At 46.2% G+C, this 18,407-nt stretch overlaps 2 protein-coding genes across 4 annotated transcripts in view; one reads left to right on the top strand and one right to left on the bottom strand.

The window, feature by feature from the left end:
* Positions 1-941: 941 nt before the first annotated feature.
* On the bottom strand, positions 942-12,013 carry MPHOSPH10 (M-phase phosphoprotein 10). Of its 2 annotated transcripts, none has more exons than XM_077918573.1 (11): positions 11,823-12,013; positions 9,700-10,381; positions 8,735-8,883; positions 7,939-8,119; positions 7,182-7,323; positions 6,345-6,412; positions 5,797-5,934; positions 4,805-4,915; positions 3,559-3,666; positions 2,400-2,627; positions 942-1,149 (listed from the first exon to the last, which is right to left on the bottom strand). In XM_077918573.1, exons 1-11 carry the CDS (start codon positions 11,912-11,914, stop codon positions 1,003-1,005), a joined length of 2,046 nt encoding a protein of 681 aa, XP_077774699.1. In that variant the 5' UTR covers positions 11,915-12,013; the 3' UTR covers positions 942-1,002. The 2 variants fall into 2 exon arrangements, with proteins under 2 accessions (XP_077774699.1, XP_028562071.2); XM_028706238.2 differs by having other exon boundaries at positions 8,735-8,880; positions 11,823-12,012.
* Positions 12,014-15,365: 3,352 nt separating this feature from the next.
* MCEE (methylmalonyl-CoA epimerase) overlaps positions 15,366-18,407 on the top strand; it is a 5,614-nt gene continuing 2,572 nt past the window's right edge. The window contains exons 1-2 of one of the 2 annotated variants that reach the window (XM_028706631.2): positions 15,423-15,510; positions 17,109-17,257. In XM_028706631.2, the coding sequence (XP_028562464.2) occupies positions 17,245-17,257 (13 nt within the window). In that variant the 5' untranslated portion in view covers positions 15,423-15,510; positions 17,109-17,244. Of the gene's footprint in view, positions 15,511-17,108; positions 17,258-18,407 lie in introns of both variants that reach the window. The other variant, XM_028706630.2, reaches the window with a different exon arrangement.

Raw genomic sequence — 18,407 nt, 5'->3', positions numbered from 1 at the left:
GCTCATTTGTCTTTCATGCCTTGTCCATGAAGCCAACACATGGAAGCAGGAGACAGTACAACCCTGCTGGCCCTGCTCTCCGGTGTGTCAACCAGAAGCCGTGGGGGGGGGAAGCACCTGACTGTGCAAGATTCCTGACCACATACGTAGAGCATCTGCAGCCAAGTGTGGGTAGGGGCTTTACTCAACATTCCTGCCTACATGAACATTTTGGCGGTGGAGTCAGAAGGGCAAATGATGTCAGGGGTTTGGCCCTCCTCCATGTGTTTACAATTCCAGAATGGAAGGAAAGTGCAAACTATAGCTTACATATCTGACTATAATGGCAAACTATGGTTTGTTATAAATTGAGGGAGTATTTAAAGTACCCAAATGCTTGTTTGTGTAATGTGAAACTACAATTTGGAATTGCATGTCAACAAAGTTAGTGTCCCCTTAAAAAATAGTGGGCATTAAAAAAGGTAAAAGATGTGTCTCTGTGTACATGAGCCAAAATATTGATTACAGTGGTACCTCTGGTTGCGAACAGGATCCATTCTGGAGGCCCGTTCACAACATGAAAATAGCGCAACCCGAGGCGCCGTATCTGCACAGGTGTGCAGTGCGATTTGGTGCTTGTGCACATGCGCGAAGTGCGATTTAGTGCTTGTGTGCATGGGCGGGTGGCGAAACCCGGAAGTAGCCCTTTCCGGTACTTCCGGGTTGCTGCAGGACATAACCTGAAACAACGTAACATGAAGCAAACATAACATGAGGTATGACTGTACCTGAAAGTGCCTGTACGACAGTGGAGCCCGCCGTTTGATAATTACCAGTGTGCCTGTGTAACCCATGCCCAATGGCCTCTTTTAAGTGGGCTTGCTTTGAGTAATGGAAGAGTTATTTTCAATGTAACTTGTCCTTTAGAACAGCTTTATGCAAAGCAGAGAATAAAAACAGGCTTAAAATAGAAAAACAGAACCCTGGTTTTTAATTTATATAAAATACAACATGCATAATATATTACAGTTTCAGCTTCTGGGCAGAGAGTTCTCGTTTCTTAGGTTTCTTCTGGATTTTCTTTGCATCCTTAATTTGCATTTTTACTTGATCTTGCAGCTGAGAAAAGAAGGCTTGGGAGGACTTCAAAGCCTTGTCTCTGCCATCATCCTGTAGCAGAGCAACATTTATTTCAGAACAAATGGAAACATGCACATGTAAAATAAAATAATGCCCCACAGTTTCAGCCAATTAATTGTTCCAGCAGAATGCATAAGAGAAAGACCCCATTTGTATTCCGATTGATAACTAAATGGCAAACAGCAGCTGCTATGTTATGCAATACCCTTTTTCTGGCAGCATAATAAATCCAGAAAGCGGAAGGGAGGCTTGGCGTTATCTACACTCTCATGCTTAATGCATGTTAATGAGAGATAAGCATGCAGCACTAGGAAAGCATCCCTTTATAATCGAGGACTAAGAGCAATGGGAGCCCCAGTGGAATTTTAAACATTATTCCTTCAAGTTACTCCACCATAATCACTCTATCCTTTAAAAAGGGCCTTATGTTTCACCAACAAAGCATAGCAAAAGGTAGGTTTGTTTGCCATAATATACTTCATTTAAACAATGCCCAAGTTGTTTTGCGGTTCCACTGGGCTGAAGGTGCAGAGAATTATCAGAAATCCATCTCAGATATCATATTCAGAATACTATTATGCTTGTAACAGAAACACACCAGCCCCCAGATGAGTGAAGGACCTGCCTTCTCTGGCATCGGCTTGCCTGCCTGCCTGGCTGCCTGGGTCCTGCTCCACCACTTTTCATCACCTCAGCACTGAAACGCGCACACACACACCCGAGCCTCATTACCCGACCTCCAGTTTGCCCATGATGCTGCTTTTCAGGATTTTTTTAATTTAAAAAAAAAGGCTGCTGAGTTGTGTGTGTGTGTTTATGAATCAAGGGTGGATTTTTGTGTGACCGGATTGTCAGCTCAGTTTTGGTACTGAAAACAAATACCTGACCTGGGCTAAGCATGTGCTCAGAGGCACTCTGTTTCTTAACTATTCCACCCCTACCCCATCCTCAAGCACTATTTTACACCTGGCTCCGCTGGGTGGATCTCAGCATTTCTAGCAAAAACAAACAACAAACAACAAACTTGATCCTGCAAACCAAATTTGCCTAATAAGCAAGGTGTAGTACATCAGCTTTTGCTCCCCCACCCCAGTTCCCTGCAGATGTTTTGTACAGCTGAAGTCCAAAACATCTGAAGGGAACCAGGATAGCCTAGGCAAACACACACACACACACACCCCAAGTTCAGGAGCAGAACACACAAAGGCCTTGGACTAAAGTCTGCTTCTATAGATAGAAGAATAGATTGATTTCTCCAGTTGTTTCTTTAGTAACCTTACCTTGAGCAAGGAGGTTCTACCTTCCTTGGTTAGCTTCTTCAGTTTCTCAGCCGAAGCCTTTTTGCTCAGTCTAGCCCCCGGCACCAAATTCTTCTCTAGGAGTTTTTGCCGCTTCTCCCTCTCCTTCAGCTTCAGGCGTTTAACAAGCTTCTTTTTCCTCCGTTCCCTTTTTTTGTCAGTGGGGGTTTTTTCAGCATTTGTTTTCACATCCCCACCTTTGTTCTTCTCCTAAAAATAAGAACAGACTGAGAGTGGGATCCAAAAGCAACATAGAAAACTCTCTTTCACACAAATATACAAAATCAAAGTACCAGCTATCTGGCTGCAGCTTTCCCCAAGCTGGCACCCCACTCCACAATTCTCTGGCCTGCAACTCCCCCCAGCCCCTGTCTTAGGTCTTCAGCAGCTCACTCTTTCTGCCTATGAGTATTAGGCGGCTGAGTACACACCAGGGCTTTTTTCACCACTGCAGTCAAATTTTGGTACTCTGTCCCCAGTATGTTTCCCTGGCCCCTCCCTCCTAACTCTTTCTCCCTCCTACCCTTTCTCCAGCCTTGTAAATAAGCCCACAACATTTACTAGCCTGCTGATGGACAGAATGAAACTGCAGGCAGTTTACCCAGAAGTCAGTCTCACTTTATTCAGTGGACTAATGCCTGGGTGGCAATGGTTAAGCAGCCAAGTTGGCACCAGCTCCACCACAGCCAGGCACAACACTACAGGAACGGGACAAAAGGGAGAACTAGGCAGCTAGCCTCATGCAGGTGGCCAACAGAAGCAGTTCCTTCTCACCTGTGCACAATCTGTTGCCTACAGCTACCATGAAAATGCTTAAAAACAAGATTGCCCTTGTCTTCTAGAGGGACTTGAGGTGTGGGTGCATTTGTTTTATTATGTTCCTGCTCTGGCTCCACTGTTGTGATTATGTTCATTGCATTTGATAAAAACGTGTAAGTTCTATTGAAAGAGCACGAGAGGGGGAAAGCACCTGATTTTGAGAAAAACCTACATAAACCAAGCCAAATCAAACTGCATTTGTTTCCTCCGATTTCAGAGACCCTGGAATGAAACTGGGTTCCCAAGAATGGAGTGTACTTTGCTGCCCAGCAAATGATGGGCCAAGTGGAAAGCTACTGGGAGCTGTGAATTAGTGCCTTACCTTGATCTCTTCCGGTGCAAGGAGGGCAGCATCACTAACACTCACTGGTGCAACTTCTTCCATGGTTATTGCTGGGAGATTGGATACAATTTTAACCTCTGGGACAGGCTAAGGGAAATAGAAAAGGCTATGCATGTTAGATAACAGGGTTAAATGACTTCTACTGCAATCTTACACACACTCGCCTGGGCATAGACAAACCCTAACCCTAAAAGCCTGGTCTTGAATTCCATTAATCCAGGGAGGGGGAAGTTGTGGCTTTGTTGGTGGACTACAATTCCCAACATCCCTGAGCATTGGCCATGTTGTTGGAGAATGAGGGAGTCAAAAAACATCTGCAGGGCAAGAGGCTCCATATCCCAGAGTTAAGAAGTGCTTCAGTTCCACTTAGGTCAATGGAGCTATATGGATTTGACAAGGCTCCCTAGACTTCATAATGGTATAGTGGTTAGAAGACTGGACTAGGGCCTGGGGACCTGGATTCAAATCCCCACTCAGCCATGAAATTCACTGGGTCAGCCATTGGCTCTTAGCCCAACCTATGTTGCTTAATAGGTTGGGTAATTTCTTACAGCGACCATCCAGGAAGGCAGAGGGCATAACACCAAGTCTTAATTTTGTAAAAGTAACTATACACAAAGCCAAAATAATTAACTCCAAATAGTTTGCTTTCTGATGGTCTATTTTAATTTATGAATCTAGCCTGGAAAATCTCAAGGAATGGAGACTAACCAATCAAAGACTTGCTCATACACCAAGAGGTTTTCCCGCAATTTAGACATTGACTGGCTTGCAATCGGCTTTCTAGTAAGTTTTTTAGCAAGTGTATGTAAAGCAGTAACTTGCTTTTGAGAAGTTATAGGTAAGCCGTAACCTATGGAAACTAGATGTGAAGATGGCAGAGTTAGCATTTCTGTTACAGAGGTTTAAGAGCCAAACTTGTATTCCAGCCTGGACAGAGAGACAGGGACATGTGCAGCAGAAATACAAACAGGCATGGCCAGGAATATCTTTTTTTATTTGTTACAGCTTCTCTGTTGCTGTGACTATGTTATTAGGACAAAACAGGGAGAGAGCGAACCATGTATGCCACTTGAGATACTTGCAGGAAAGAGGATGTACACGTAACAACAAGGGGAAATACCTGGAGCATCCAGCTAGCGCAGAAAAACAGTATTCAACCCTTTTCTACGAAGATGGTTTCTTATGCACAATCCTGCAAACAAAGTTGCATTACCATACTTACTGGTTTAGGTGTGAAGTGGAAATTAGAAAGGGCATCAAGTCTAAGGAAGAGCGAGTCCATCATTTTCTGTATTTCTGCATGCTCAGGTTTTTCTTCCTCTTCCGTTTTTTTCTGGATTAAGAGCAATGTGGGATTAGACAAGAGCAACTTCCAAGCAAGATTTTTCACTCAAAAGAAAGCAAATGCTACCTTTGGCCTTTTAGAGGCCAGGAAAGGGGAAGTTTATTTATTTACTTTTAAATACATCCCCTTTTCTGTGGTCCCTAAGAGTTACCAATTTATAGGCTCACTCGCCCTTGGCTAAACCCAGATGCTATGGGCTTACTTCACAAAATACACAAGGTTAAACCCCCCCCCAAAGAAACACATTCCTAATTGCCAAATGGTGAGTTTTTCAAGTCCTGGTTTATATTTCAGAACAACAGATATTACAAGTTTCATCTGCATAATTCAGCTGCAAAGGAAACAAGAGACTATTTCAAATGGAATCAGCACCGAAGGGGAGGAAGGAGAAAACACTTCCTTTCCCTCTGCTTATTTCTCAGGACCAAAATGGTTCCCTGGCAACATCGTGCAGGGCCTAAATGATGCACTGGGGTGCAGGATCCTTCAACAATGGGATTGCCATGGAATGTGAATTACAGAAAATTTCTACAGCCCATTTTAAAAAAAATAAAAGAAACAAACAATTGATTTAGAAAGGCTTGGAAGAGCAGAGTTGCAGTTATGAGTTGAGAAGGAAGCCACATGCAAATTCTCCTCCTCCTCATCTTCCCTGACTCCTGGCCATGCTAGCTGGGACTGATGGGAACTGATGTCCCACAACACCTGGAGGATATCATGTTCCCCATTTCTGTCCTAAAAGCTTCTGCTCCTTTCAGGTCAGAGAAAACAAGGCGGAAGCTCATTACTTCTACATCTGCCCACTGCCACAGATAAAGTTGGGCCCTCAAGCACCCTTAACAACCAACACAACCTCCCTCAAAAGGCACCTGATTAAGTTTCAAATATTCTTGCTCATAAATTTCTGCAAGACTCAGCTTGCTTTTCTCGTGATCCAGAGTCAACCGCTTCTTATATTCATAGGGGTCTTCTTTCGGTTTTTCTTTACGAACGACATCATCCCAAGCCTAAAACAAAGGTTTTTTTTAAAAAAAAAACACCACCACAGCTATATTAAAAACAATACAGAACCATGAGCAGCCTTTTCTGTAGGTAACAAGGAATTTAGCCATTCACATTCATTTGCCTTAACATTTCTATTCTGTCTTTTGTTTTAGAGAAGGGTAGTCAATGAGATTGCATTCTGCTTAAGAACTCAACAGTTGCAAATCGACACATCACAAGGAACTCCCAAGCATTTATCAGACCCTTCAAGAAGTGGGGGATACAGAAAGGGCATTGTTTAAAGCTTAAGCAACATTAGTTGTGCTCTTGTTCTTTTTCAATGTACATATTCAATGCAAATGTAAAATCTGCTGAGTTCCCTTTCCCATTCTCCCTCCAATAGCAATGAAGACATAAAAACAGATCTATTAACCTGATCTTTTATCCTTCTCTTGATAATCTCTTCAAGCTCCAGAGTTGTTTCTTCTGTGATCACAGGAGCTGAGAATACAAAAGCAGCAAACTCAGGATTTTTTTTAATGAAATGCATTTGTAAATAACTTTATGGGTTAAGAGCAGGCTCCTTTCTCTATTGCCAGCTGCCACTTGAAAAGACATGGAACCATTATCAATTCAGCAGCAGCAGCAGCACCCAAACATAAAGGTCATAATGAACTGGGTGCACACAGGTACAGCTGTTTGAGGGCAGCAGTGTAACCAGAGATGATCCTGGCTGCAAATGCAGAGGAGCTCCTGGGACAGACTGGGATCAGTCTCTGCTTGAGACTGGGAGACATACACAATTAATGTCCCCCTTAGCCATGGCCTGACCGATTCTAGGAAGTCTGCATCATGCTAAGAACCATGGATGGAAAGCAGAGGGTCTGGGAAGAGGGTGCCCACCTTAGAAGGTTGATTTCATAATTTCCAGCTATTAAAGGTACAAAATTTCAGTGGCTCTACATCAAACATAAGCCTGGAGGCTTATAAAAATTCCAGGAAGAGGAAAAAGACAAAGGTCTGGCGCTACTCTTGCTCATGCAGAAGCGCTGTTTGTAAGAGCTGGTGCCCCCGTGCTACAGCTATATAAAAGGTTACCAGAATGTGCATGACTGCAGAAGGAAGTGGCACAGCTGCCACAAAGAACTGCCAGCACCCCCAACATAGTTCCCAGCTCTTCATGCAGGGGGGTCACCTGCTGCTGCTGCTGCGAGCCCTGCCCTATAAGGAACATTTAAGTGAAAGCGCTGCTAGGAAGTGCAATGTTTACCCATTTTGACTGCATGGTCAAAAATAACCATTTCCTCCAGAAGGCTGTTCTCAGGCCGCTTTTGTCCTGTCACTTCACCTCTCAGCTGCCAAGGCTTCTCCATCAGCAGTTCCTTTTCTAGCGATTTAATTTTTTCGCTCATCTGCAAAAAAAAAAAAAAAAAAAAAAAGTTCTTAAGGCACTTTGTTTCCCATGGCTTCAATCCCACTTTATTTCCCTTGGCTTCAATCTTACATATTTACTTAAGGACATTCACAGGAGGACAGTTGATATCCCCTTCTCCCACTGCAGCCACCTGTGACCTTCCCCCCACCCACTCACTTGAAAACGACTCTCTAGAGTCTAGGGAACCTCCTAAAAATGTTGAATTGAGGGGTGGGGGCTGCTGTTGGAAGGAGGAAAAGAAGAGAAACTTCCATTCTGTGAACTTCCTTATCTTAGGCTCCAAGATCAATTTTGGGTGATGCCACCCCCCTTTCCCCATCAGTCTCCTGCACCCCATCCCCCAATGTCCAGGAGCCCCAATCCTACAAAAAGCTTTTTAGGATGCATGGAGTCTGCCAGAGGCAAGAGGAAACATGAAACTTTCCTTCTGTAAACCTCCTTAAGTTAACTTATCTTAGGATCCCAAACACTGCCTTATTCTCTTTTCTGTTTTTTCATGCTTGAAGTTCTTATTTTTTTGCTATAAACAGGCTAGTTTCAGATGGCATGAGATAAACGCATTTGGTTTAGTGGGATGCAACAGAAAGTTTACCTTTTCCTGTCTTTTCTCAAAGGACGACTTTGTTTCAGCAGAACTATTTCTCTTTGCCTGGAACATATCTATCTCCTCTTCTGTGTCACTGTCATTTGGCAAGCTGAACGTCACTCGTTTAGAAGGATCTTTGCTTTTTTCATTCCCTCCTTTCTGTTTGATTTCATCCATTTCCTCAGCTCTGTAGTTAAACAGCATTACATGAAAAAGAGACCTTTAAAGGACTTTCATTAGGCTTTTGATTCATTCATAAACACATGAGCCTGCCGGGACACCACACAAAAGTGCCCTGAGGAAAGTATCCATTCACAAAACATTCTGGACACGTCTGCAAACTGGAAATCCTGTCATGGACACTACACACACGAGAGAGAGAGAGAGAGAGAGAGAGAGAGAGAGAGAGAAGCCTATTCTGCTGGCTACAAGAGAAGGCTTATTTCAAACCTAATTTGGGGATCAGAGTGAGGAAAGAAGAGCCATGTGGGAACCAGGGAAGGCCTTAATGAGTACGTCTCCAGACACCATGTTGATGACCCTGTTACCATTCATACATGACTCTGCAAGCAGTATAGCTCTCCAGATAGGAAAGATGCTATTGTATTGACAACACAACAATATTTATCTCCTCACGGAAGATTACCTCTGCTCCCCCAAAAACTTTGGGATGCAATTCTATGCACACTTACCAGAGAGAAAACCACACTGAGTACAAAGAAACTAACATCTGAGTAAACATGCACTGGTCATTTCATTTTATTATCCACTTAGCACTGCCCTCACAATATCAGCCACATACTCATCATCTATGTCGCCCTCTTCCTCTTCTTCCTTTCCCTCAATCTGGTCACTGTCACTATCCTTGTGTTCACTTGCGAAGTCTTCATAATCACCCACAGGATCAAAGTAGTCCTGATATTTAAGATCACGAGCACTTTTGATGATCTGCTGGGAAGATGAGGAGAAAAACCAGCAAGAGGTTACAAAGAGGCTCCTGAAGTTTCAACGTAACATTTGAACAAGATGAATGAGTAAAGGGGCTATATTAAATAGTTAGGCTTATTAAATAAACTGGATAGTTTACAGTTTTTTCCTGAAGAAGCATGAACCAAAGTCTTAAAATACTTTATTAACAATCAATTCTATTTTCAGGATCTGCAAGCATGGATGTGGCCAAAGTGACCCGTGTGATTTAAAGTTAAAAAGTACTTTGAGAATATTCTTCAACATGTTCTCATGCATCGCTTTTCTTCCTACTCTGCTTTCAGATGCTTCAGGGATTCAGATACACCTTTGCTCCAGCTAGATCAATGAAAAGTTCAGCTGCCATTTTGCTGTTCTCCATTTAGTCCATTCTTAGTGGCAGTCAATGCAAATTGTGAGTCTTTTTCCAATTAATGAACACAATGCAAATAGTTATCCTGTTATTTACCGACAGTTACAGGCAGCGTGTGAGAAGGTAACTTTTCAAAAATACAAGATGGGAAGTTCTCTGATATATGGACTCCTTATACAGATCTATTACTTGAGCAATGGGTTGATCTGAACCACCAGCTCCCTCACTACTTCCCTCACTACTACCCTTACTTGTACACATGGAGCATGTTGTCTTGATTTATTATGATTTTGTTTGTAATGTTCAACTGCATTTGTTTCCACAAAATGCTATTAATAAAAAAGACAGTTGTGTTATGAAGTCATTACTAAACCCTCTGAGTGTTTAGCTTTTAACATATGATGTTTTACACCTTTTTATGCAGTTACCTTCGTTTTGGAAACTCCAAATTCCTCTTCATCCTCACTCTCATCATCTTCAGAAAAAATGTCCTCAAAGTAATTTATTCCTTCTTCTTCTTCTTCTTCATCACCCTTCTCTCCGATTTGTCTTTTCTCCACTGCATCCAAACAAGCCTCCATCTCAGCCAGTTTGAAAAATCTGTCATCCACTATGGACTTTTCTCCTGTTTTTTTCACAGTGCTCTTTGATGTTCGGGTTTGCTGCTCCAACTTATCAATGTCAAAGTCCATATTGGAATCATCGTCACTAAATGCATCGTCTTCCATGGCCCCAAGCCAATTTCTCTTTCCTTCAAGCTCACTTTCCTCTTCAAGATGACCATTGTTGAAATCTGCCTCTACTTCCATCTGGTCCTCATTACCCGCCTGATCCTCATCGTCTTCTGAGACAGAACCATCCTTGTCTGAAGCTGGAAGAAGGCATAGATCCTCCTCTCCCTCCACATCTCTAGCAACAGCTCTCTTGAAGTAGCCTAGAACTGCATTATTCTGGAGTTCTAGCTGTTGCCAAATCTGCTCTTCATCAAAGTTCTCTATCACCAGTTCCTTTAAAGGACTTCCAGAAATAACATCAGCTCCAAGCATTTTGTGGAAATCGTATAACGTTTTTGTTAGAGAGATGAAGTCATCTGCAAGTCCATCCTGAATGCTGGAGTCAAAACAAATTGTAAGACATCGTGCATTTTAAAAGTCATAAAGTTTAGGTCTTTGTCAGATCAAGACGCAGAAACAGGAAAAGTATGTGAATATACAGGCATATCTCAGCGATATTGCAGGTTCAGTTCCAGACCACCACCACAAGAAAAAAATCACAATAAAGCAAGTCACACAAATTTACACTATACTGTAGTCTATTAAGCCAGGTCCCCACGGCTGCAGGGGTGGGAGGGGGAAAACCTGGCCCCAGCCCTAGCCAGCTCCACTCCTGTGGCCAGAAGGGGAGCAGCAGCAGCAGGGGAGTGGGAGGCTGGACTGTATGCAGTTGCACCCATGTCCTCATAAGGAGCAATGTCTGCGGAATAAAATTAGGTATGCTTATATACACCATTACTGCTGGTACAGAATGCACGCAAGTTGGCCATGCAACATACTGCAGTTTGCTAATACACTAACAATACTCAAGGTTTTGAGGTTAATGCAGAAAGCCTTCAATGACATGGGTCCCCAAAACTCAAAGGAGAACTTCTCCCTATATCTACCACACCGTGCTTTGAGATCTGCTGAAGAAGCCCTTCTAAGTAGTCCATCTGACAGGCACTGTCCCTTGTCTGCCTTCCTAGTGGTGACACCCCACCTGTGGAAACCCCCATGGCTACAGTACTGAGGGTATTCTTCCAAGATCCATAGCAAAGTTACCTGGACTGCTGTTTGATGCTTTAAAACATTCTCTCTCCTCCTCTTCCTCCTCTCTCTGTATACACATATAACACTCTCTCTCTCTCTCTCTCTCTGTGTGTGTGTGTGTACAGTACCAGATTTAAGGTGATGTGGTTGGTTCCAATGTAAAGGGCTCCGAGCCAAGGGGGTGCAAAATAACAATAATAATTATAATAATAATAAAACCCATATTTATGGGTACCTACTGAGATCCATTTTAAAACAACTGTACCAAAATGAATTATGATTCTGTTGTGAAAATAAGAAATATTTTTGGGAGGGCACCAAATTCCGTCTTCGCTGAGGGCACCCTATTCTCCAAGTGAAGTGGGTGCTGGACTCCCCTGCCCCAGACGGCAGTGCCAACAATCTGGGATGGAGGGAATTGTAGCCCAGCAACGACCTACAGCCTGGACGACCACAGGTTCCCCACGCCTGGAATTACCCCCAAATAATGCCTGTAACCCCCCCACACACAAAGGGAGAGGGCGATATCCTCACGAGGAAGCCTTCCTGCGGCGGGGGTTGGGCTAGATGCCCCTCGGAGGTCCCTTTTCCATGAAACCAACTAACTCAGCTCCAAGGATCTCAGTGGCGCCGACTCTCGCCGGGTATCATTCGGCCGCGTGCTTCGGGGTGCTGAAGACACGCGTTCTTCTGTTCTCACAAATGGTCATAACGTGAGCACGCGCCAGGGAGGGAGGCCGCTTTACCTGAGGAAGCGCTCGGGGTGGGCCGTGGCGGCGCCCAGTCTCTCCAAGCAGGCGCCCAGCCTTCGGCCCGCAGCCAGCGCCGCGCCCGCCATGTCCTCGTCTTCTTCGCCGCTCGGCCCGGCCGCGTCCCTCCGCCCGACGAGGGAAGTTCCGCGCAGAAGGGTTCCGCGTGCGGGGAAGGAGAAGGAGGCGGCCCAGGCCGAGCTCCTCCTTCCTTGGGGGCCGAGAGACGAAGAGCTCCGGGCGGAGGAGGCGCGGTCGGCCTCTTCTCGCGGGACACGCAGAGAGGTAAGGTAAAGGTAAAGGTACCCCTGCCCGTACGGGCCAGTCTTGACAGACTCTGGGGTTGTGCGCCCATCTCACTCTATAGGCCGGGGGCCAGCGCTGTCCGGAGACACTTCCGGGTCACGTGGCCAGCGTGACAAAGCTGCATCTGGGGAGCCAGTGCAGCACACGGAACGCCGTTTACCTTCCCGCTAGTAAGCGGTCCCTATTTATCTACTTGCACCCGGGGGTGCTTTCGAACTGCTAGGTTAGCAGGCGCTGGGACCGAGCAACGGGAGCGCACCCTGCTGCGGGGATTCGAACCGCTGACCTTTCGATCGGCAAGTCCTAGGCGCTGAGGCTTTAACCCACAGCGCCACCCGTGTCCCCCACGCAGAGAGAGACACTCTTTATTTCGTAAAATCCACACGCCTCTTGATTGCTACGCGGTTTAAAAAGAGAATAAAACAATAAAATGATCAGTTTAAAAACAAGAAGACAAGACAAGTCTGAATCATTGGAAGCCTCAAGCCTGCGGAAAGGGACCCCAGAGGACAAGTAGTCCAGACCCCAGAAATGCAGGATTCTCCCCTCGATCCGGCGTGCCAGGTGGCCGTCTGCGGTGGACGGGAAACAGATGGCAACATAAATCCTCTTAGCATTCAAAGTCCTTTTAAATGTGTTTGTGGAAGGGGGAGTTGGGGGTTTGATTTCTGGTTCTTATTCGGTCTTTTGTGTTTTGTATTTTTATGCTGTGAAATAAAATTAAAACTTAGCTGTTTCTCTCTATATAGATATACACACACACACCGCTTCCCTCCATGGAGCTCAAGGTGGTGTACATAAACCCCACTTTATCCCCCCAAACAACCCCATGAGCCACACTGCTCTTTGCATGCCTACTCAGGAGTAAGCTCCATTGATTTCAAGCAGGACTTGCTCCCAGTTAAGTGTGCATAGGATTCTACCAGTTGGTGGTTCTAGCCCACCCAGGGATGGCTCTGGACAGGATTCCTGCATTGCAGAGGGTTGGACTAGATGACCCTTGGGATCCCTCCCAACTCTACATTCTGAGCTAATGCACCCCAGGGGGGGGGAGCGGGGACAGGGTGCCCTCCAGATGGTGACGGACTGCATCTTCCAATATGACCCTTGGACATGCTGGCTGGTGCTCTTGGTAGCTAGAATCCAACGGGATCCAGAAGACGACTACTTTTAAATTCCCGGTGCATGCAGAGCATGCAGGCCAAGCATCATTTTATGCAACTCTATCATGTCTCCTGGGACGCGGGTGGTGCTGTGGTGTAAACCTCTCAGCTTTGGGCTTGCTGATCGGAAGGTTGGTGGTTCGAATCCCTGCGACAGGGTGAGCTCCTCTTGTTCGGTCCCAGCTCCTGCCAACCTAGCAGTTCAAAACCACGTCAAAATGTGAGTAGTTCAACAGGTAACGCTCCGGCGGGAAGGTTTTCATGTGCTGCTCTGGTTCGCCAGAAGCAGCTTAGTCATGCTGACCACATGACCCGGAAAAACTGTCTGTGGACAAACATTGGCTGCCTCAGCCAGTAAAGCGAGATGAGCACCGCAACCCGAGTTGTTCATGACTGGACTTAACTGTCAGGGGTCCTTTACCTTTGCCTTTATCATGTCTCCTGCTAGGAGTTGTTTCTTTTTGCTTTGTCTTATGTCTTATCAATTAAAAAAACCTCAGTGTGACATGAGCAATTTTTTATTCTGAAAGTGTGACCCAGAGAAAATAGTTTGAGAACCACTGATCTAGTGTATGATGGCCGGACACTTGGTTTCTGCTGCCCCTCCCGACTTTCTGCAGCCTTCAACGTGTCCTGAAAATCTACTCCAGAGAACTGGGGGCACACACCCACACTCCAGCATTATAGTCTGGGGGCTTAATGACAGTTGAGGAGGGCAACATGTACAGTAGGAAGCAGCTTGCCTTTAAGGTGCCCCAAAGGGTCTCTTAGTGTACTTGCAGCAACAGACTAACATGACTATCCTTCTGCAGCCACAGGTGATCCTGGGTCTTTAGTCCCAAGCATCTGGTATTCAGAGGTAGACTGCATCTGCAGATAGAGGCTTACTCTCTGTTTGGTAAAGCACCAAAGTACATATATTTAATAAATAATAATAATAATAATAATAATAATAATAATAATAATAATAATGTATTATTTATACCCTGCCCATCTGGCAGGGTTTTCCCAGCCACTCTGGGCTAAACAGGACTGCCTTCAGATGTCTTGTAAAAGTCAGATAGTTGTTTATTTCCTTGACATCTGATGGGAGGGCATTCCACAGGGCGGGTGCCACCACCAAGAAGGCCCTCTGCCTGGTTCCCTGTAACTTTGCTTCTCGCAGTGAGGGAACCACCAGAAGGCCCTTGGAGCTGGACCTCTGTGTCCGGGCGTGGAGACACTCCTTCAGGTATACTGGGCTGAGACCGTTTAGGACTTTAAAGTTCAGCATCGACACTTTGAGTTGTGCTCGGAAATGTCCTGGGAGCCAATGTAGGTCTTTCAGGACCAGTGTTATGTGATCTTGGTGGCCGCTCCCAGTCACCAGTCTAGCTGCCGCATTCTGGATTTCTACAGTTTTATTTCTGTGCTGCCTTCCGTAGTTCAACCCATGCTCAAGGCAGCTTACAACATGAAAAACACACGTAACTACAACATAACAAACATAGTCATAAACAATAAATAAAATACACATCAAAAATACCCAGCCCAACTGAGTGGTGCTGGTGGTGCTGCCTCAGATGCCAGAGCCAGGTAGAGCCTACCTTGTAGGGAGGTTTGATCATGGGTCGGCAACCTAAGGCCCAGGGGCCAGATGCAGCCCAATCGCCTTCTCAATCCGGCCCATGGATGGTTGGGAATCAGCATGTTTTTACATGAGTAGAATGTGTCCTTTTATTTAAAATGCATCTCCGTGTTATTTGTGGGGCATAGGAATTCGTTCATTTCCCCACCCAAAATACAGTCCGGCCCCCCACAAGGTCGGAGGGACAATGGACCGGCTCCAGGCTGAAAAAGTTTGCTGACCCCTGGGTTTGACACACACACACACACACACACCAAATGCTGGACACAAACTGGGGAAGGATGTTGGATTTAGCTCTGACTTTAGAGCATCTTAGACTAGAAGTCTCCCTTCTTCCCTTTGAGTCAAACGGGAGTATTTGGCTAAAGCCATTAGAAAAAAGGGTCGCGCTAGGACCGCGGGGCGGCTCCTTTCTGCCCCTCTCCCCGGCGAAGGCCGCTTCCCTTCCCTTTTTGAGCCTGCGGCGGTGCCGTTGCCAGCGCTCTCTCGCCTTCGCTCTGGCTTCATGGAAGCGGGTTCTCCGTTACAGCTGCTCAGCCTGGCGTGCCAGGTTCAAAGATGGCGGCCCTCTCCCGACCCCTGGCAGCAGGTAGGGGTTCTCAGGCTCCGGGGGAGGCGGGGCTCCGAGGCGGGGGGGGGCAGGCTGCACTTTGCAGGCGACGAGGGAAGGTGCCTGGAGAGAAGCTTTGCTTCGCACACCTTGATTTGTCCCTCTTTTTGCAGCCTCCTGGAGAAGGCAAGGTCTCTTCCACTGGGTCCCACCAAGGCCACGTCCGCACCAGGCATTGAAGGCGCTGTGATGCCGCTGTAAACAGGCCTGTCTCCCCCGCCAAGAAATATGGGAGCTGTAGTTTGCTGGAGGGGCAGAGAGTTGTTAGGAGACACCCCCGAGCTACAATTCCGAGAGTGGATTAACAACCATAGAATAATAGAATTGGAGAGTAGAGTTGGAAGGAACCCGAGCGGCATCTAGTCCAACCCAACAGTTCCCAGGATTCTTTGGGAGAAGCCACAACTGTTTCAGTGGCATGATACTGCTTAAATGTATTGTGCAGATGGGGCCTCCCTCTCCGATGTCAAGTTCTACTTAAATATCCCCCTCCCAGAGCTACAATTTCCAGAGTGGTTTAACAAACTGTTATGTTTAGCTGCTAGGGATTGCCCACCCACCGGATCTCCAAGGCTGACTGCTCTCTGCCCACACGCCCAATCTCAACACACACACACACACCCCACGGATCTCCATGGCTGCTCCTTCACACCCACCCACCCACCTGATCTTCATGCCCACCCTACATACTTCCATGTTTCAGACATCGTGATATTTAGGCATATCACAATGTTTAGCTGGTGATGTATCATGATGTTGAAAACTGGATATTCCACAGCCCTAGTTGGAGGGGACCCACCACAATGCAGGAATATGCAGCTGTCCTATACAGGGATCAAACTGCAACTGTGGCATTACCAGCACCACACTCTAAGGAACTGAGCTCTTCAGTTGCTCATGGGTCATCCCCCCACCTCTTGAATTTCTGAGGGAGGTGGAATTGCCAAGAGGGTACCCTGTGCAGACTCCTGGGAGGGTCTGAGAGAAGGAGGCAATCTTTTCAATATTGGAGGCCTAATATCCTTCCTCCACAATCTCACCGTCCGGGGGGGGGGGGGGGGTAAGGCTAAGGCTATTCAAGGCTGCATCAAGAGAAGTCTAGTGTCCAGATCAAGGGAAGTAATAGTCCCACGCTATTCTGCCTTGGTCAGACCACACCTGGAATCCTGTGTCCAATTCTGGGCACCAAAATTTGAGAAGGATATTGACAAACTGGAACGTGTGCAGGGGAGGGCAACTTTAGGATGATCAAGGGTCTGGAAGTCATGTCTTATTAGGAACTGTTGAAGGAGCTGGGTATGTTTATCCTGGAAAAGAGGATACTGAGAGGACTAATAGATTCAAATTACAAGGAAGGAGATCCTGACTAAACATTAAAAAGAACTTTCTGACAGAGTGGAACGGACTCGCTTGGAAGCTGGTGGTCTCTTTATTGGAGGTTTTTAAGCAGTGGTCAGACGGCCATCTATCTTAGATTCTTTAGCTGTGATTCTGGCATTGGAGGGGGTTGGACTGGATGACCCTTGGGGATCCCTTCCAACCCTACAATTCTATGATTTTGCCTTGAATTTCTACAGATAATGACTGTGAGTGTGTGTGCTGCCAAGGTGCCCATGGGGGAACTAGCAAGTGCCCCACCTCCCACCACTAATTGAGAAAGCTTTCACTATGCATTGAAAATGGGACACTTGGGAACTCTCCAGAAGAAACAGAATGGAGAGTAAAGGTAAAGGTACCCCTGCCCGTATGGGCCAGTCGTGTCCAACTCTAGGGTTGTGCGCCCATCTCACATAAGAGGCCGGGGGCCAGCGCTGTCCGGAGACACTTCTGGGTCATGTGGCCAGCGTGACGAAGCTGCTCTGGCGAGCCAGCACCAGCGCAGCTCACGGAAATGCCGTTTACCTTCTTGCTATAAAGTGGTACCTATTTATCTACTTGCACTTAGGGGTGCTTTCGAACTGCTAGGTGGGCAGGAGCTGGGACCGAAAGACGGGAGCCCACCCCGCCGCGGGGATTCGAACCGCCGACCATGTGATCGGCAAGTCCTAGGCACTGAGGTTTTACCCACAGCACCACCCGCGGGACACTTGGGAACTCTCCAGAAGAAACAGAATGGAGAAGACAAGAGCAAATGCCAAAGCATTCTAGGGAGTGCTGGAGAGCCTTCTTTCTTTTCAAGTGTTAATTCCAAATGCTCGTTGTTTTGCTTAAGAGGAAAAGGTATAGAAAGGAGAATTCCCGGATGCTAAGATCCAAGTGTGGGGCAAGTACTCTTTGATGAGAAAACCACAGGGGAGATTTAGTCACAAAATATGCAGCAAAGTAAGGGGTGGAAATATAGGTTGTCAGACCTTTAAAATAAGGTTAACCATAATGCTAAGCAAACAAAAGAACCAGAGTCTGCTTCATTTGTGGCACCTGAGACAAGAGCTCTGGTGGAAAGCGCAGAGTGCCGGTCCTGTATTATTACCGGAGCTGGTATTAATGGTCAGGAAAAGCAGGTGCATTTTTAGTTGCTGGGAGAAGCACCCCACAATTGATGCCTGCTTGATCTCCCATTCCTTTCTAATGGAACAGAGCTCTTCTCCAACATGGAGAATATGCCCTTTCTGATTGTCACATCCAGACAACAAGTTAACACCGAGTACTTGTAGGTACAGAGCCTCAGTTTTGGACCAGGGTATTGCTGCCATCATCACATAAACTGGTCTAATCCCCTTGTAGAAGCACCAGCCATCACAACCTCTTGTAGCTGTGAATTCCATAAGTTTAATTTTCCTTCCTTGGGGACATTCCCTGGCAAGAGGGATTGACTGTTAAAACCACACTGCAAACTGTGGGTCTGTGAGGGGAATTGGAGTCCCCTAACAACTCTC

This window comes from Podarcis muralis, chromosome 14 (genome assembly GCF_964188315.1).
Source record: "Podarcis muralis chromosome 14, rPodMur119.hap1.1, whole genome shotgun sequence".
Taxonomy (NCBI): Eukaryota; Metazoa; Chordata; class Lepidosauria; order Squamata; family Lacertidae; genus Podarcis; species Podarcis muralis.
The sequence above is the reverse complement of the archived record's forward strand: the minus strand, read 5'-3'. Positions and strand labels throughout refer to the sequence as shown.

Bases quoted from the DNA above. Each gene is read 5' to 3' on its own strand.
- MPHOSPH10 (XM_077918573.1), bottom strand. From the start codon at position 11,914: ATGGCGGGCGCGGCGCTGGCTGCGGGCCGAAGGCTGGGCGCCTGCTTG. The intron at 10,382-11,822 runs GTAAAGCGGCCT...TTTTGACTCCAG, and splicing joins CACCCCGAGCGCTTCCTCAG to CATTCAGGATGGACTTGCAG. The intron at 8,120-8,734 runs GTATGTGGCTGA...GTTTAACTACAG, and splicing joins GAGGGCGACATAGATGATGA to AGCTGAGGAAATGGATGAAA.